This window comes from Pyrus communis, chromosome 16 (genome assembly GCF_963583255.1).
Source record: "Pyrus communis chromosome 16, drPyrComm1.1, whole genome shotgun sequence".
Taxonomy (NCBI): Eukaryota; Viridiplantae; Streptophyta; class Magnoliopsida; order Rosales; family Rosaceae; genus Pyrus; species Pyrus communis.
The window spans coordinates 1,852,275-1,872,434 of NC_084818.1; the positions used below are offsets into that span (position 1 = coordinate 1,852,275).

The following is a 20,160-nucleotide window of genomic DNA, read 5'->3' on the forward strand; positions in this document are numbered from 1 at the left end:
AAGCTAAATTTTTTAGCCCGGAAAATTTAGCTTTTAGCCCAGAAACAGCTTTTTTGCTCCAATCATTCTAGCCTAAAATTTTAGGCCGGGATTATTAAAGAATGAACTTAGGCTATTTGTTTTTGTTAAATTAATTTAAAAAAAAAAAAAGATATGTAGACTATCGTAAATTAATTTTATGAACATTTTAATTTTAAAAAAATTAAATTTCGATAAATATTGGGTGGAGTCCACTATGATTTCTGGGCTAAATTTTGGGGGGAATTTGACATTGGTTTAGCATTTAACATTTAGCCCAAAATTTTCCCTTGGGTTGGAGTGGGTTTGGAGGGGAATTTTGAGGGGTAATTTGGCTTTTAGCCCACCATTGGAGTTGGTATTAGGATTTGAATTAAAAAAAATTTCAGTTTATTTACTGAGTCATTTTGTCAAACAATTGACGAATTATATCAAGAGAATTTGTTGAGTATTATCCATGCAACCTGTTGAGATATGTTTACCAAATATTACATTGAATACATTCAGAGAATCATAGTAGACCTTTAATGTACATTTTATAAACTTAGAGTAGTTCAATCCTAATGTGCATCCGTCTCTAAGTACAACATCTCTTGTCAATAAAATAAAATATAAATAAAAAGTTCATAAATAAAATGTACATATTTTTATTTTATTAACACAACGTTCCATGTGACCATCTAAATCTTTCTCAAATCATAGGCCAAGCCTATCGATTCTGTGCTATCGACTGTTGGTGTGTACTTTTAGAATCACGTAATCAAGCCATGTAAACAAAAACAGAGAACCTACCAAAATACAAAAACAAAACAAAAAGCAATCTCTCTCTCTCTCTCTAAAAAGAAAAGAAAAGCTTGTTTCCTCTCTCTCTCTCTCCCTCTCTCCCTCCTCTGTCTTCGATGCTGCAAACGCAACGCCATAAAACGAAGTGAAATTTTTAAATAATGCTCCTCTTTATTTCACTCATTTCTTCACGTTACCCTCCTCTCCCTGTCACTCACTCCTTCCTCGTATAAAACCCCTCGAAACCCTACCGGTCTCTTGACCTCTCCCTCTCTCTCCCCTCCATAGCCATGGAAACTCTGTACTTCCTCAAGTTCTGGAAACCCAATGCCTCCACCGCCACACCTCCAAACTCCTCCGTCGCTAAAGAAAACGACGTCGAAGAAGAAGAAGAAGATTCTTTCTTCGATTTGGAATTAAGTTTCGACCTCATCCAAACCCCACAGGCAAACAACATCTTCGAATCCAAACCAAAATCAAACACCTCGGACAAAACAGCCGGCAAACCAACCCTTTCTCTGTCCACTTCCGACCCGATTTCCAAAAGAAAAATTCTCCCGATCGAGCCAGTTTCCAAGCCTCCTCAGTCCCCCATCGCTCTCCTTAAATCCGCCCCAAAGTTCGGAGCTTTAATGCTCAAAAAACCCAGACAGAAAATAGAGAAAAAAACGGGGGAAAAAGCAGAGCCCGAGGTTTCGATGGAGTCCCACAAGCAGAAAACTAAAGTAGTAATTGCGAAACAGCTCGCCGGAGAAGAGGCTCAAAACCCAACCAAGCTCACCCGTGAAAACAGCTCCAGAAGAAGCGGAATCGGATTGCAGAATCCGAGGATGGAAAACCAGAAAACAGAGAGATTTTGCAAGGATGTTTTGCAGAAGTACCTTAATCTGATCAAACCTCTGTACTCGAAGGTTTCCAGGAGCTCTACTGAGAAGGTGAAACCTTCTGTAGACTCACCGACGGCGTCGCCCGCGATGCCGATATTCTCTATGTGTTCGCCCAAAAAGGACAAACAGGGGAACTTTCCGGCGGGATTTAGAGTTGTCTCTAAGAACTTGGGGAAAAGCAAGTCGGCCACGGCGATGGTGGCGCCGCCGGTGCAACGGAGGGACGATTCCTTGCTGCTGCACAACGATGGGATTCAGAGCGCCATTCTGCATTGCAAGAGATCGTTCAACTCTAGAGGTACAGAGTTTTAAAGGTTTCAAAATTTCATTCGTATTTTACTAAAATTAATGATGTTCATTAATTAATTTCGACTGTTTAATTTGGTTTCAGATTCCTTGTCTTCGTTGTCGCGATCAACCAGTGATTCCTCCTCTACGAAATCATATTCTACAGGTGGAAATCACTTTGTTTTGTTGAACAAATCAAGTGAAATTTCAAAATTTAAAAATTTACAGAAATTTGAACGTATTTTGCAGATTGTTCTCTGTTGTCACGGTTTGCAAGTGAATCCCACGACAAATCAGCAAGAAACTCGATCGAGGATGGGTACGGTGCCGAAATCTGAACCTTTGTTGGATTTTAATCGATAAAACGCGGGAAAACAGAGGAACCTTATCGCTCTGTTCTCTCTGCTTCCGTAAAAACAACGGAAGAAATGAAAAGGAAAATATAAGGTTGGGTTAGGGTTGTTTTTGGTATTTTAGCTTCTAGGGTTTTAGCTATGATGACCGGTGAGCACAGCATATGGGGTTCACCTGTTGTTGCCTTGTAAAGTGGTGTCATGATGAAAAAACTGAAGAAAAACAAAAAGAAATCTGAGATTTTGGGGATCTTTTTTGGTTTAGGGTTTCTGCTCTGAAACAGCATCATGTTGCTTTTGAAATGAATGTTTGATGAGAGAAAATGTGTTTAATCTGAAAGATGTGTGACATTATTTTCTGGGTTCTCTGAGATTTTGATTTGACTCGACAAGTTGGCATCATTTGGTTTTTTAGTTTTGGAAAGGGATCGATACCTTTCATCTAATTTTTGAAATTTAATTAACAGGGAAAATTATTATAATTTTTAATGAAATTTTTTATTTGTAATCGATGGATAAAATTTTAAATATCTGAATTTGTGGATCATAAGGCTTGGGGGGAAGGGATTCGGAGAGATCCCTTCCCTTTTGTCTGGGGATTTCACTTACCAGGAGAAATTGACGGGATGGAATCAGATGCTTGATTTTTTTTTTTTTTTTCTTTTAAGAAAAATTAGATGCTTGTTTTTTAATTCCTCATAAAAACTGGCGGTTGGAAGTTAATTTTGGTTGTTGCCTGTAATAGTCTGGCTATTGAACGGACGTTCGTTTTGTTGCTATGTCATTCATAAAGTCTCGATATTAATGGGTCCAAAGTGATACGTAAAGAATTGTTGTACGTGTGTAAGTTATGAAATGAGATCTGTAAGTAAGTTGTATTGGATGGAATCAGATGCTTGTTTTTTAATTCCTCATAAAAACTAGTAGTTGGAAGTTAATTTTGGTTGTTGCCTGTAATAGTCTGGCTATTGAACGGACGTTCGATTTGTTTCTGTCATTCATAAAATCTCGATATTAATGGGTCCAAAATGATGTAAAGAATTGTCGCACATGTGTAAGTTATGAAATGAGGCTAATAAGTAAATTGTATTGGATGAAATCTTGACTTTCTTTATGAAACAAACTAAGGAAGCTTAGCAGCCTCATATGCTACACGTCACTAAAAAAAGCTAAAAGTTTAAGAAACAAGAGTGTATGAGCATGTGAAGGGTGTGAATTAATTGTCTCACGTTCGAAAGTTTAGAAGCAATGAAATACGAGAGCCAAAGAAATGAAGATTTAGTTCTTCAAAAAAAAAAAAAAAAAAGAAATGAAGATTTATGATCACAACCAACCTGGGGAAAATTTGGTTAATTCGATTCCTACAGCATTTTTTCTTTTTATAAATATAAAGTGCTTTTGAATTGCAAAAGAAGCATTTTATTTGGCTTTTATTAAAATCTGATTTCGTTTCAAAGCGAACAAAAGAAAAGCGTTCAGAAGGTGGCAGATGCTGACACTCTCTCCCCCAGTCTCTCTGGCCACCCATCCCATCTGGGTATGGTAGCTGGGTTGGATGGAGAGGAGAGATTCAATTCAACTTTTGACTGATTGTTGCAGCAGCAAGAGGGGAGAGAGACCTTTGGCGCGATAAAAAAAGTTAATTTTTTGCAATTAAAAAATTAAGAATTCAAGTCGTGAAAAATAGTCCTTTTGTAAAGTAGGAGTAAACTGTGTATAATTGACAGTTAATTTCCGACTCTCGCAAAACGAAGAGTCTTGTTAATTTGGGATCGTCTTTTTTAATTACAAATTCTTCCATCACTTTCCGAAGTTTTACATGCATTTTACTGTATTCTTCTTAAGTTCTGCCTGTAGTTTTATCTGTCCCAGTTATATTGAAAGGAGTCGAACTCTAAACCTCCTATAATCCTTACGTAATATCCCGCTCTCTGCACCACTTCAGCTAGCTCTAAGAGCTTCTCTACGTGTAGATTTTGAGTCTAAAATTGAGGACTACATAATTTATTATTAGAATTCATGATCGAAATTATAACAAACCCGAAATTTTTTCTTCTTTCCTAAGCTCTACTAGTAGTTTTACCTGTCGCGGTTATATAAAGAGAAGTCAAACTCTAAACCTCTCATAATCCTAACATATTACCCCTCTCTTTGTCCCACTTCAGCTAACTCTAAGAGCTTCTCAACGTCCAGATTTTGAGTCTAAAACTGAGGACTATAGAATTTAATATTAGAATTCATGATCCAAATTATATCAAACCCTCAAATTTATATAAAAATCATATCAGTAAATCGAAAGGAGCAAGGCATGCACTTGCACTGCAGTTCAAACACATAATTATGATGAGCAAGAAATGCCAAGAAAGACACCAAAATTTGTGGCCCCAAAATTCCATTTGAGACACGAATGCAATCACGGTGAACCACATTGCAGACATGCCAAAGAAGAAAATATGACAAAAAATAAAGAGGAAACCACATATCTCGGGCACCAATAGGTTTCAACTTCACAGTTGAGACCATTATCTAGTCACAAGTTGGTGATACTGACTTACATGAAACGAGAACATGAAGTTGTCAGTGTTCCATACCAACCATGCGATATCATGTAATAAAAGAAATGAGAAATTGTTGTAGATTTGAGACACTACCATCTTCACGTCCCTCAGTTTCATGTAGTCCTTTAGAGGTACCCTACTTTCTAATACCAGTTTCAATTAGACCAAAAGTAACTATGTTGAGTTGTCTTCAACTCACCCAATTCGTTCCACTAAATGAATATGCATATGCAAGGGAGGATAAATCCTAAAGTTCTTCTTTTTTTCGACATGATATAAAGTAGCGTTAATACATTATCCTATCCTTTTAAAAAATTATTTTAAGGAGGGATCATTTTATAAATTTCACACAATGCCTCCAAAATTTTAGAGACAGCCTTGAGTACAGATGGTTTTGTAAGTGCATTTCTAATGGTTTAGGCAAAGAAAATAGGCCAAATTGTACTATAAAGGTTGATGTGTCTTTTTTTTTTTTTCCTTTCTCCACATAAAATAGTGACAAGGCCTCATCTGCCTATAATTGGGTCTAGGCAAATTTTGCCTACCCAATTGACTACGTCATTGGAGCATGTTTTTGCCTACGTGACTCATCAAATAGATTTGACTATTCATTTGCATACTCCATTAAAGATGATTTTGCACTTATTCGCAATAGTAAGTGCCATGTACCTACGTGCAAACTACACACACAATTCTTATAAATTTATTGAATTATGGTTGACAAATGCTCGACGTAATGTGAACACAATACAAAACACCACAAAATCGATTTTTAGATTGTGTTTCTTGGTACTCTTACAAGCACAAGTATTCCAAATTCTCCGAGACAAGATTGTAGGGATGGTATATTATGGTTAGCATTTTAGGTGGGCTTCATATTTTTAAACAATATATTAACTCCTAACTCCTAAGTGCCTAAATTAGGACAAAAAAAGAGTTGATAAATCGAGGCAAATGCTACTGTTCACTGCATTTGCACAAAGTTGGAGCAGCAGAAAGACGTGATTCAGTTGAAGTGTTTCATATAAGAAATGTGATAAATTATATATATGCAGATGAATGCAATGCACCAAGAAACACCACACAAACACACACCCGACACCATATTTTCAACCGAGGACAATTGGATTTGCTGTGTTTCCTCCACGGATATCGAGTCTGGTGATAATATATAAACTTCTGGGACAATATTAGTATCTATTACTTTTTGGTAATTTCTTGTACAATTCGTTAACCTGACACACAGCGACATAAAAATAACTAATTTCGTGTCAACCTATTGACGAGTCAGGTCGTTATTAAATCACCCGTTAACAAGTCAAGTCGTTATCGGGTTACTCGTTAAGAACCAGATAAGATATTGTTTGCTAGATCTAGACATTATACATGATAACTTCTTGCATGACCCATTAACCTGACACGACCTACTAATAAATCGGATCGTTATCGGCTCGCCAGTTAAAAACCAGTTAAGATAACGAATTTAGTACGAACGAACCGTTAAGATAATAGATATGATACAAAAATGATGAACACGACAAACTATTGCGTTAGGTCATTAGCATCCGTGTCCATGATCATGTCACGTGAGCTCATTTTCCAACTTTAGCTTTCTTTTAGGGTAAAACAACATTCTTAGGAAACATTAGGATTCGAATTAGATTTCTTTTGCTGCAGTTCATTGGATCTGTCTCAATCATCGGCCAAGCTTTCTGGAACGTTTTAAACGGACATGGATTCTCTCCGGATCCATTGGTCCTAATCCATCAAGTCACATCATCCGGACCATTAAAATTTGATCTAACGGTTAAAGTTATTATAACTTTTAAAGTAAGCCCCCGTTTATAGCTGTTGGATTAAATTTCAATGGTCCGAATGATGTGACTTGATGGATTAGGACCAATGGATCCGGAGAGGATCCATGTCCTGTTTAAACAATATGTTAACACTATCCACAATGTCAAAGTACCGGCTCATACGTTAGACCGTTTGTACGTATCAAATTGTGATTTGCAGAAAGAATAATAACTCCTTCCAATAAACAAGCTAAGCACAAGCAAAGTTTTATTAAAAATGAATGGTCAAGATTGAATTAAAAAAAAAAAAAAAAACTATTTTCTATTAAATATAAAGCTGGATTACTCAGAATTTACCCCAACAACCATTAACACTTGAAGTCGAGAATGAAAATAACGGCGAGTTATGTACCTGACAACCCAAACTGTTAAGGCCCGGACAATCATTTTTCTATGTTTTTCGAAAGGTCCGTAAAAATCATTACAGCCCAGTGGAGGGGTATAATTAGGCCGAAATCTTTTATTTGGGCTACTTCCTGGGTCTACTTCAAACCAAAATTTAAACAAGGGCATAATCAGAAAGTTTTTTTTAACCAAAATAATTTTTGAGATTGATATAACTCCTTATTTTGGTATTTGAGATTTAAAATCAATAGAAGTGGTTATTCAGTTTGTCCACCATCAATTATTTTGATCATTCCATAAAATCATCTGTTAAACTGAGGATTTTTTTTCACGAAAGTGAAGGGGTTGAATTGACAAAAATACTTTCAATTTAATGGAAACTTTTCACAAAATGATAAAATGAGGTGATAGATAAACTCATGGATCATTTCTATCGATTTTACATGTCAGGGACCAAAATAAGTAGTTATGTCAATTGTAGAGATCATTTTAACTAAAAAGGCTAATCATAATGGTTAATGACAAGCTATAAGATTTTGAAACCATCAATCATAACAATGTGCAATTCAATTCAATATTATTAACACTTCAAACCACTTTCAAATCACTAATCACAAACAAATAATATTAGATAGGAAAATTAATAACGGACTACATTGTATAGCTGCAAAATGTCTCATATCTCACAAAACAATCTAAAAATGAAAAATGAATTAAACAGTATACGTATGAAGTATCACTTGCAGACAATATTTTGCACCGACTGCGTAGCAAGAACGATTTCCATGGTGCAATTCATCTGAGCAGACCTCTTCTTCTTGATCACCTTCATCAAATGTATCTTCCCCTCCAATCTAGAAGTGGACGTAACCGGAATAATCCCCGAGCTAATATCACTCGCTAATTGAGAATTACCCTTCAACTCATTCGAACTTAAGTACAGAGAGGCGTCCACCTTTTTAGTCGATCGAGCCCTGGCACGGGCCTCGTACACATCAGTCTGCCCAATTTTTGTTCCCCTGTAATCGAACTCAACAATTCCATCCTCGTACTTGAAGTGTCCAAAGTTGGTGTTCTTCACACCAAACTGAACATCCATTACAAGGTTAAATGAAGGGCTCGTTACACTGCCAACTTCGAACTCACTGAGTGAGGCTGATCGAACTCGGTACTTAGGGGTTTTTATTTTCATGACGGTGAGTGCAAAGACTGTGATAACTACAACTTGAAACACAGCAAAGACAACAACGTATAGTAGGCACCTCATGCGCTTGTTTCTTTTCAGCTCGGCGGGGTCTGCTGCGACGGCGGATTCTTGGTCGCTCCGAGTGTAGCCGTTTGCTGGGGGTGCCGGGGGAGATGTTGCTTCTTTCTCAGCTGCCATTGTATTTTCTCAGTTTGTATATTTCTTTCGATTGGTGAGTGGAAGATTGATAATGGTGGTGGTTTTGATAAGCAAGTATTTATAGATATGTGATAGGAGGATTAAGAGCACTTATTTTGCAAATGGGATCAGAAAAGTTCCTCTTTCTTGTCACAAACGCGGATGGAGGCTCATACTATTTTACGAATGATATTTCTACTTTAAGGTAAACTATTGAATTGAAGAAGGTTATGTCAACTAACACAATCCACCACTTACAAAATCAAATTTTATTTTATTAATAAGCATATAAATTATAATCGTAAGAGAATGTCAGCAGCCTAATGACATCGCAGATCGACCTCAAGCTAATTAATCAAAATATTTTGCATGATGGTGGCCAAAAAGTTAACGTAATATTATTTCTTATTTTACTGTAATTATTATTTCTCCTAATTAGGTAGCTTAATAGAGCGTTTGACTTGTAAATTACCGGTTCTGGAAGTAGGAAAAGTATGCTTCGAGTCTTTCAACAGAAGGAAAGTTCAACGATATTTATAAGAGAAAAAGTGAGTGACATACACAAGCTCTATAAGAAATATCCCAAAGGCGGCTAATTAGATATGATCAATTCAACTGTGACGCGTTGAAAAGATCATGGTATTGAAACATGTCGTGTTCTTAAATGGTCAAGTTCAACGTCGTATTTTCATCTTTATACGCACTGTTATATGTATCACAGTGTCAGTGCCACTAGATCAATCAAATTGGTCATGATTTTGTTAAATGCGGGTACGTGCCCTGATGTTAAATGTAGAGACTTGGAATATATTTAGAATAAAAATAGTTATAAAATCATTAGGTGTTATTTTTCACTTAAAATATAATGCGTGGATGGTAAACCACATGATTTGTATTCTTAGTATTTAGAAAAGTTTCTATAGACAATCAATCCATTAGTGCATATTCTTTTCTCTGTTTGTAATTTTCTGTTAGAGCGAACAGGTTGGAATTTAAATCCAATTCAAGCAATCAAATTGAAGCCGTGGGAAAGGTTAGGGTCCCAGATATGATTGCTGTGACATCCCGTCCCGGGATTATTAAACGCACGTGTGAAATTACCTTTTTGCCCTTAGGTTGTTTTTGTCACGTTGTGGGTTGTTTTGTGTGGTGTGGCATGTGTTGGACCACACACACACACACTCACACACACAGTCACTCTTCCCCTCCCTCTGTCTCTCTCCCCCGTGTCTCTCTCTTCCTTCCCGTTATCACCATACGTACGGACAAACACCAAAACCACCCAAACCATCACGGATCGAGGAAACCAAGGACACCATTCAACTCGTGAGGACAGGGGGAGCACGACCATAGCATTTTCAGGTAAGAACTTCGACGTTTTCACGTCGATATCGCGAGGTCCGTTTTGAGCACTGTTCATGCAACATTAATTTACTTAGTTTTTGGACATTTGAAGCTTGTAGGTGTGTTGGTGAGGTCCTAAGGAGCGTCGGAGTAGCTCGTTGGACGAATTTGGACGTCGGGAAGGCCTAGTTCGAAGTTGGCCGGTTTTTGAGTTTTGAGACAGGTATGATCGCGTAACTTTTAGCCTTTAAAAGTGGTCCAACGTGATTCTACTAGTTTAGGGCTTTCTTTTGGTCCAAGAATCATAGAAAACGGTTGAGAAACGAAGGAGAATAGTTAGTTTAAAGTTTTTCCCAGTTTCCGGCGACCGGAGTCCGGCGAGGGTAGGCCGGAGAAGAAAGGGGAATATTCCGTCAAGTTTGACGGAATATTCCTAACGGCAGTGACGGAATCCGGTTAGGTTTGACGGAATATTCCGTCAGTTTAACGGAATATTCCTGACGGCGTCTGTTGACACCGTCAGTGTGCCTGGCACGTGGCCGCGCGTGGGGGGCGCGTAGGTCCGTGCCTGTGCTGGCGCGTGGGGGCGCGTGCGGGGTCCAAAAATTTTTCTAAAAATATGGTCGTGACCCTGAGGTTGTGTAGAGCACGTGGGTATATTCATTTGTCCATTTTGAGCAATGTATGAGAAGTTATTACGAGAAACGGGTTATGTGCTTTAAAGTTAACGTTTTTATAGTTGTTTCGCATTTAGGTGACACGTACCCAGAGGACGAGCGTGCACACGCGAGGCAGGGGGGCTACGACCCTTCTACATACCAGTGAGTGGGCTTTTGTTTTCCGTACATACCTATATACATTTATATTCCCAGAAATTGATTTAAAAAGGGTCATTTGCCTTATGCCATGCATATTATTATTATCGTTTATGCATCATCACATTTATTAGTAGTGGCATGCATATACATATTTATATGTGGGTGCTGTGGAGGCATAGGTAAGTGCCAGGTAAGCGTTAATTAACGATTGCATTAATTAGTGGTTAAAGATGCTTAGAGAGCTCATAACCTGCACCCCCGGTGTTAGTGCTCCCGCCCAGAGTAGGGCACAGTCCTTCACGTGTTGTTCACCTCCCGCACCATACGCTCAGCTTGGATCCAAGCTAGGTGCATAGGCCTGTCGTACAGACCACAATAGGTGGTTCCGACTCGTAGGTGACCCGCGATTATTCGCACAGCCTTCACGTGATCGTAGCACTAGAGCGTATATATATGTTACACCCAGGCTTGTCGTACAGACCACTTTAGGTGGTTCCGACTCGTGGGCAGGTTTAGATATTGAGATGAGATTTGAGCTCTAGATGCAGCCGTACAGGTCACGTTAGGTGACTCCGGCTGCCAGATTACATGATATTGATATGGTTATACCTGGGCACTTGCATATCACTTTGAGATTGTGGCATGGCATATCTTGAGCATGATTGGTATACCCTTGAGCATGTTTTGCATGTTTACACATACGTATATATGTTTATTTTCTGGGAAGTATACAGGTTTTACGGCGAGGGGTTAGAAAGTATTTTGTAAATGGTTTTAGAAAGAATTGTTTTTGCCCACTCACGCTTTTGTTTTGCGCCCCTCCAGGTTCTAGTTGCTTAGCCGTTGCGGTGGTTTCCCTTGTGAGCTTTTCGGCGTTCTGACAGACACTCCACATCGTAGGGTCGCCTTCGGGCGTACTATTGTTGTCGTTTTATTTGGACTGCTATAGACCTGCTCTGAATTTGTATCGCACTAACTAGCACTCATTTTAGTACTTGTATGCTAGTTTTTAATTATTCGTACTTTTATATTACTACTTATTAGCTTCCGCACGTGCACATGGCTACGTCACCTTTGTGTGACGGCCAGCACGCTCCGATCTCGGTCGGGGTGTGTCAATTGCTCTATCAACTTGACTCCTCCCTTTGTGTTGATGAAGCAAGAGCTTTAAGAAGATGCTTGCGGTGATGGGCAAGCAAGGTCTGGCATAGATCATCTACTTTTTTCAGCTGAAATTGATCACAAATCATCTCCTTCTCAATCTAATTGAGAAATATATGTCAATCGAATACTGTCGAATTTTCCTCTTCATCTAAAGCTGGTAAGGCAGATAATCAGGCTACATAAGGGCTTTATCCTTTTATTCCGCTCCAAATAAGCCTTCCTATTTTTGTGGGTACTTTTATAATATGAATGCCTTTTACGGTTAAAATTAGGATTTTTAGTTAAAATAGTCTGAGATTGACATAATTTCTCACTTTAGTCCCTGATAATGATAATTGTAAAAGAGGTCATTGAGTTTGTCTACTACAAATCATTTTGATCATTCTGAGAAAAATTTGTCAATATGCTTGTTAAATTGTCACATGAACGACCCGTGATCACCTATTTAAGGGTATTTTTGTCAAACTAACCTCTCCACTTAATGAGGATATTGACAGTTTTTTCAATGAATGACCAAAATGATTTACAGTGGATAAACTCATGGACTATTTATATCAATTTTTATTATTAGAGATCAAAATAAGGAGTTATGCCAATCTCATGGACTATTTTAATTAAAAAACTTTAAAATATGATCAATTTCTCAATTATTTTATTTATGCGACCCAATAGCGCAATGTTATATGTAAATTTCTTTCTTTACATAACATTACAATAGTAGACTGAAATCTATATCCACTCAACGTAAGTATACAGGCCTGCAAAATTAGATCAGTGCTTTTTTATAAACAGCCAAGAAATCCAGGTTTGTTCGGTTATCAAAAGTACACACAGTAAATACAGTACTTTATCAAATTCACGCAACTTTTTACCCTAATTATTTTCTTCAACCGAAATTTGAATAGAAAAGTCATCATCTCCTTCTTAAATATGATCATGATATATGCAGATGCGACAATATTCGTAGGCAATCACTACCAGTGGGCCATCAGCCCGACATTACATGCTAATGTGGTTAACATGATTTTCATTTCATTTGGCTGGTTGAATTCAAGCTGGCAGGCACAAACCTAAATAATTCATGCTCTCGTTACTGTCAACGTCATCCAATCAATTTCAAGCTCCAACTTGCTATTTCTTTTTATTCATATATATAAATATATAAATTTTTTTTGATAAAATGATTGTGTCATTGGTTAAATTGTTAAATGTTAGCGGGAATGAGATAAGTGAGGGTTGAGCTCACACCATAGTGCACAAATGTTATTGTTTTCCGTCGTTGCGGTAATCATTTACCATACATAAGCCTTCGAGAATGCGTCCGAATGCTTGAATGCTTTAAGGTGAAGGAAAATGAAGTAAAGGCAAAAATCCTCATAACGAAGTTAAGAAAAAGAGGTCAATGTGCCAGGTAGGCATATAAGTGAGAATATTTTCTTCCGTTCACATCATTGGAAAATTCAACCATTTCCCTTAGCTTGAATATGGTTCAATCTATAAACACACGCAATCCCATCTCCAACGAAGACCACTCAGCCGATCTCATCCACTTGAAAATTTGTGTATTATCTACATTAAATTTATTTAAACACCAAGATAAATGATTCAATTTTGAGTTTAATGGTGAGACCACAAATTTGCTTGAGACCTAAAAGTTAAAAAGTAGTTAAAAAACGCAGGGAGAATAGAAATGCAGATACAGTTGCCCTAATTTTTAATTGAACAAATTTGAAGTTAGTTAATGGAATAATTCTTTTCTTTTTTTGTTCGAAAAGTTAATGAATAATTCGTTGCAAGCAAATAGTGTAGAGATCTCAAAAATTTAAACCAATATTGTACAAAGAATATGCAAAAGATGAAAACTCGCACAGCCTTCAACATACTTATAATATTTCCCTCCATATGAAAAACTAAGAATACAAATTAATATTCAACAACTACCAAACTTCAAACCCATAAAAATGAAACGAAAAATAATTCCCAAGAAAACCCAATAAAAAGAGAAGAAGAAGAAAAAAAATAATCAACGACTTAATAATTTGATCACTTGCAAGTCAAGACGTGGACCAATTTGGCCTTAGTATCAAGATTTACGGTGCAGTTCATGTCAGCAGACTTCTTCTTCTTGATAATGTTCAACAGATGAACCTTCCCATCCAACTTAGCGTACGCTGTGAAAGTCAAATTCCCAGAAGTCAGATCGCTACTCAACCGAGAGTGGCTCGAAACCTTGTTCGAACTCAACGAGACTACAACATTAATCCTCCTTGTTTTCTTAGCCTTAGCCTTTTCCTTGTCTATGGTTCCCTCGCCGACTTCGGTGCCTTCGTACGAGAAAGTTGCATTGCTGCTCTCGAACTTGTAGTGTCCAAAGTTGTTGTTTTTGACCGCGACGACGGCGTTGATTTGAACGTTGAAGGAAGGAGAGGAGGTGCTGGAGTTTACCACGAGTGTGTCGACTGCAACCGAGTCTAAACGGACTTTGGGAGTTTTGACTCGTAGGACGAAAACCACAAAGAGGACTATGATGACGGTTTGGACTATGATCCCGGCGGCTATGTAAAGCAAGCACCTGTTTCGCTTTCGGTGCGAATCGTCGGTTCCGGTCATGTTGTAATGATTCTGGATCTGGTTTGGACTGAGATTGGGTAGTAGAGGCTTTCTTTTTGTTGTTGGTTTGGTTTGAAGGTGTTGTAAATTTGGTGCAAGAAGGAAAGTGTATTTATAATAGGGCTGTGGACCTTGTAGGGTTTTTTTGCTATATTTCCATATTTTGGATGTTGGACGGGCCTTACATAATCCCTTTTCCAGCTGAGTTCGCCCTAACGGGTTTTTTTATTTGAATTTGTTCTAAAAATGTTTAGACGTTATTTGGAATAAACTAAACTTTTGTAAGACAAATTTATACAAGCTTCGAATGTTTGAAACTCGGTATATAATAATTACTTATAAGAAATGAGTATTTTTTTTATTTATGTTTTTAATAACAATAAAATAAATAAATAAAGTAGATGAGTCATGATGATTTTAATTATGGTATATTGAAAAATAAATATAAATTATGAGATAACTATAGAAAATTGTTTAGTTCACAACTCAGAACTAAGGTTTTATATAGGAGGTATGGTGTGACTTGTGAGTGAAAAAGTGTATAGTAATTACCTAACCTAATTCCTATTGGGCGACTAAGTCGAATGACAGGGTGTGTTGAGCTCAGAGTGAGGTAGAGAGTCAGAGAGATGAGTTTGAAATGTCACATATTGTGATATGGAATATTTCACGCAGAAGGCATGTAATACTAGGACGAAGTTGCGTCGCTCAAGTTTAAAATATTCGCAGTTTGAGGGGGTGACAAGCTTCCCGTGATACTGGGAAAACAAAGAGATTCATATATATACATATATACATGCAGCTAGGATCTTAAGAATACTTTGGAAGCTCTATTTGTATTCGACTCTAAAAACAATCACGTAATGATTATGATGATGTTGGTGTCAAAACATGGACGGAGATCTAGACTGGGTTTAACGCGTATTTGCTCTAAGTGTTGCTTTCGACTTTGTTGCCACAGGATGGCTCGAGAGAAAGAGAGAATAGGCGTGTCACTGTTAGCGGCTGTCAACAGACATTGTTTGTGTTTTAAGTGCTTGTGAAAGGTGCGAGTAAACTGAATCATAACACGGGCTGGGAGAGCTATAAAAATTTAAGATCTCAGGGGTCCAATCAGTGTTTGCATCGAAAGAAAGTTATGAGATTGTAGCTGAAGAGCTAAGAGTTTGCTAAAAAGCAGTTGGATTGACTGAAGAATTACTCAAGGTTTTGTATAATCATAGAGATTGATTTTAACAAAGGCCCTAAGCTTGAAGACCTCTGGTTCTATTTATACAGTAGAGAAGGACATCGATCTTATTGCTGAGCTGGAGCCGGGATAGATCATTTATTGGCGGATAATGACAGTAATTCCTGGTAAGTGTTATGTCTAGTGGAGTTTCGCACGATTGATGTGGCGACATCAGTGTGTAGGGTGAAGTGTGCATCGACATTTAAGTAGGCAACATATTCCTAGATTTGACAGTCTGCATGGCAGAAGCGCATCAAGGAGGAACCTGTTCGAACCCTCAGACGGGTTAGAGTGGAGTGAGGTGGTTGTCCTAGTCCTAGGATATGATCCTTAATTAGGCTTCAAAGTTGGTGGGCCGGAGTCATGCAACTTTGCGTAAATAAAACTAATTGGTCCCATAACATATGCCTTATTTTTATTTATGACCTAAACAGATAAAAGTAATACAAAATTTAGGATGAACTGGGTGATTAAAGTTAAAACTCAATTTATATCATGATTAAACTCATGTTTGATATAAACTCTCTTGCCAGTTACAGATATATGAAAATAATTCTAGGATGGATTATTATATTCATCCAACGATGCAAAACAGCTCAGTTCTCTTTTGAACCAAAATCCATCAAATCGTCAACTGGAAAATATTTAATTCAGGGAACTTGTAGTGTATATATAGTAGAGGTATCACCCTGGCCATGCTAGCTAACTGAAGGATTAAACAACTATATCAGAATATTTCGAACAAGGACTTAATTTCCAGGCGCACCAAGGATGCGTATATCAAATACTATCATAACATATAATACCAAACCCTAGTTGTTATTTTCAGTCATTGTTTATTGTTACCACAGTGTGATGATTTAACTTAATTGGCCTTTGGGTGGCTGGTCTTCCACGGCGGCGAATTGGTCCCCACCATGAAAGTAATATTCGATTCCATCCAAAGCTTCTTGATATAAATTATCTGGGAAACAATGTAACAATATTATTATATACCATCATAGGCTCCTTGTTCCTTGAGATCCAAAATGTGTGAATAAATGTAGATTGATTTTTGCAAATACAGAGAAAGACGTGATTGATCTTTTCAATTATGAAGAATATCATTCATCATTTTCCGATATTTTTTTAAGATTATTGTTGAATGTTAATATTACGAAGTAAAGCATAAATTATGTAGGATGGTCATATCATATTATTACAATAATTAAGGCCTCGAAGATCCTTCTTTAAACTAACACTTTTGTTCATAAGCACTTCTATGATAAGCACATCGAAACTTTTAATAAAAATGTAAGCATTTAAAAAAAAAAAAAAAACTTGGAAGTGTTTCCTAAACAAAACCACATGTATAGATAGTACTTCTTTTATGAAGCACTTCAAGTGAAACACCTTTGATTTTTTATATCAAACACACAAACGTTTTTGGTGATTTGAAAACAATTTTAATTAATTTAAAGATCCCATGTGATGCTTTCTTCGTTGAACTTGAAGATCCCATGTGCTTTCTCTTTCTGGTAAAATATGATTAGTGTTAATCATGTTTCTTAATGACATTGAGAGACTTTCTTAATTCCTAACCAATAATGTGACAAATGAATCATCAATTAAAGATGCGTATTACGAGGATGGTCCAAATTAATCCAAATATTCTTAGTCCTACGAGTCCAGTCAAATAAAGAGAAAAAGAAAATGGAAGGACGTTGGGGGGGTGAGTGGGGCGCTAGCTTGGGGAGATTAGGGTTTCCCCTTGTTTGTATTAACTATAAAATATGGATACAACAAAAGATTAAATTATAAAAACTGTAAGACCTTGCATATTTCCATGAATTCTCAACACAACTGACCTCTTTTGGGGGGGGGGATGTGTGGATGGGGGTGGGGCACAATGCGCTGTCTTCTGCGGTGTCTTATTTGCCGGTCGATCAATCTTTATACCAGAGTGAAATCTGCAAGTGCTCGACTTTGTTCAGAAGAAATATATAATAAATTATTCTTGAGCAGGTTTTAGGCCCATGTCATTCTCTTCTCACTATTTGGAAAATGGGCTTATAATCCTGATCACCGCATCAAAGTTTTTTGTTTTGGGGCTGGCACTATTGGATCAATAAGTGCGTTACAGTTTTCCTACCTTACAACACGCATAAAAGAAAATTATCACTACTCTACGTAAATATAAAAGGGGGCAAGAATCGTGTAGTTTAAGTGGTTTTATCGTTTTTTTTTTAATTGTAGTTTAAGTTGTTATGAGTATAGTTTTTTATCTGAAGTTTTAGGTTTGATTCTCTCCCCTATCATCACATATTGACAAAAGAAAAGTTATTAAACATCATTTTGGGTACTGTCTGTTCTCTCATTGTAGTAGGGTAATATGATATAGATTAGATGACAGAGTAAATATATCAAACTAAAAGGCGCAAATCCTGTTGGAACTTATGAGGGACTATTGTCCCACATCGCCCATACACTTTACCTAATTCCCCCTTATAAACGAGTTCACTCACTTATTGTTTGAAATGAATTGGGTCAAAGCCATGGACCTTGGGCCTTGGACTTGGAAGGTTTGGGTGTATATATTAAATGTCAAAGATGGGCCTTGGCCTTGGAGCTCAGATGGACGAAAAACACAAGTACAAGATAGACGTCCATGAACTACTGCACAAGTGTAGTGTAACATCCCACATCGCCCAGGGGAGTGATCCTTAAATGTATATTCTCATCCCTACCTTGCACGAGGCCTTTTGGGAGCTCATTGGCTTCGGGTTCCGTAGGAACTCCAAAGTTAAGCGAGAAGGGGGCTAGAGTAATCCCATGATGGGTGACCCACTGGGAAGTTGCTCGTGAGTTCCCAAAAACAAAACCGTGAGGGAATAGTAAGCCCAAAGCGGACAATATCGTGCTACGGTGGTGGAGTGGGCCCGGGAAGTGATCCGCCTCGGGCCGGGATGTGACAATTTGGTATCAGAGCCTAACCCTGGTCGCGTGTGTGCCGACGAGGACGTCGGGCCCCTAAGGGGGGTGGATTGTAACATCCCACATCACCCAGGGGAGTGATCCTTATATGTATATTCCCATCTTTACCTAGCACGAGGCCTTTTGGGAGCTCATTGGCTTCGGGTTCCGTAGGAACTCCGAAGTTAAGCGAGAATGAGACTAGAGCAATCCCATGATGTGTGACCCACTGGGAAGTTGCTCATGAGTTCCCAAAAACAAAACCGTGAGGGAATGGTAAGCCCAAAGCGGACAATATCGTGCTACGGTAGTGGAGTCGGGCCCGGGAAGTGGTCCCGCCAGGGCCGAGATGTGACAATTGGTATCAAAGCCAATCCTTGGCCGGAAGTGTGCCGACGAGGACGTCGGGCCCCTAAGGGGGGTGGATTGTAACATCCCACATCGCCCAGGGGAGTGATCCTTAAATGTATATTCTCATCCCTATTTAGCACGAGGCCTTTTGGGAGCTCACTGGCTTCGGGTTCCGTAGGAACTCCGAAGTTAAGCGAGAAGAGGGCTAGAGCAATCCCATGATGGGTGACCCACTGGGAAGTTGCTCGTGAGTTCCCAAAAACAAAACCGTGAGGGAATGGTAAGCCCAAAGCGGACAATATCGTGCTACGGTGGTGGAGCGGGCCCGGGAAGTGATCCGCCCCGGGCCGGGATGTGACATATAGGTGCGGATTTTTGTCTTAGGAGATTGCTACTGCAAGCCTTTGTCTTCCATAAACAAGTCAATGATTATTGTTGTGATTTTATATGCAGTTTTATTAATTATTCATATTCTAGTATATTGTGTATATAGTGAAATTGTAATTCGAAATAAAATGTGCAATTATTATATATTGTATAATTGATATTTGATATTTGATTGGTTATAACAATCTAAGACAGAAAATTCTATTTGATGGATCAATCAAATGTTGGTGTCTTTAAGCAACACGTTGAGAAACCTAAGAAATTCAAAGGAGTTGATTTTAAACGTTGGCAACAAAAGATGTTCTACTTGACAACTCTGAACTTGAGTCACGTCATTACTTTTGAGGCCCCTAAAACACCAGAAGAATGAGATATTCCTATCGAAATTCTGCAGGCTATAGAAGCCTGTACTCACAGTGAATTTCTATGCAGGAACTACATTCTAAATGCTTTAGATGACTCTCTGTATGATGTTTATTCATCATATAAGATGGCTAAATATATGTGGGAGTCTCTGGACAAATAATACGTCTGAAGTGGCTAGTTCCAAGAAGTTTGTGATCAGAAAATTTCTGAATTAGAGATGAATGACAACAAGTCTGTTGTCAAGCAAGTTGAAGAGCTCCAAATGATTGTTAATGAGTTAGATGAAAAGAATCTTGGTAAAAAAGAAGGTTTTGTGGTTGGCTCTATTATAAAGAAACTGCCTTCAAATTGGAATGACTTTAAGATTTATCTGAAGCATCTAACTGAAGACATGAACATGGATCAATTGATTCTCAAACTGCGTGTGGAAGAGGATCATCGCAAAAATGAGAAGTATGATGCCTC

General features: G+C 37.9%; 3 protein-coding genes across 3 annotated transcripts; 1 reads left to right on the forward strand and 2 right to left on the reverse strand.

The window, feature by feature from the left end:
• Positions 1-957: 957 nt before the first annotated feature.
• Positions 958-2,678, forward strand: LOC137720874 (membrane-associated kinase regulator 5). The gene is made up of 3 exons (XM_068459985.1): positions 958-1,986; positions 2,080-2,142; positions 2,226-2,678. Exons 1-3 carry the CDS (start codon positions 1,092-1,094, stop codon positions 2,312-2,314), a joined length of 1,047 nt encoding a protein of 348 aa, XP_068316086.1. The 5' UTR covers positions 958-1,091; the 3' UTR covers positions 2,315-2,678.
• A 5,146-nt stretch (positions 2,679-7,824) lies between these two features.
• On the reverse strand, positions 7,825-8,472 carry LOC137721079 (late embryogenesis abundant protein At1g64065-like). The gene has a single exon (XM_068460200.1). It carries the CDS (start codon positions 8,470-8,472, stop codon positions 7,825-7,827), a length of 648 nt encoding a protein of 215 aa, XP_068316301.1.
• A 5,369-nt stretch (positions 8,473-13,841) lies between these two features.
• Positions 13,842-14,408, reverse strand: LOC137721080 (late embryogenesis abundant protein At1g64065-like). The gene has a single exon (XM_068460201.1). It carries the CDS (start codon positions 14,406-14,408, stop codon positions 13,842-13,844), a length of 567 nt encoding a protein of 188 aa, XP_068316302.1.
• Between the last annotated feature and the right edge of the window lie 5,752 nt (positions 14,409-20,160).

Excerpts from the sequence above, each read along its gene's own strand:
- LOC137720874 (XM_068459985.1), top strand. The coding sequence starts at position 1,092 with ATGGAAACTCTGTACTTCCTCAAGTTCTGGAAACCCAATGCCTCCACC. Across the intron at positions 1,987-2,079 it reads GAGATCGTTCAACTCTAGAG|ATTCCTTGTCTTCGTTGTCG; the intron begins GTACAGAGTTTT and ends ATTTGGTTTCAG. Across the intron at positions 2,143-2,225 it reads TACGAAATCATATTCTACAG|ATTGTTCTCTGTTGTCACGG; the intron begins GTGGAAATCACT and ends CGTATTTTGCAG.
- LOC137721079 (XM_068460200.1), bottom strand. The coding sequence starts at position 8,472 with ATGGCAGCTGAGAAAGAAGCAACATCTCCCCCGGCACCCCCAGCAAAC.
- LOC137721080 (XM_068460201.1), bottom strand. The coding sequence starts at position 14,408 with ATGACCGGAACCGACGATTCGCACCGAAAGCGAAACAGGTGCTTGCTT.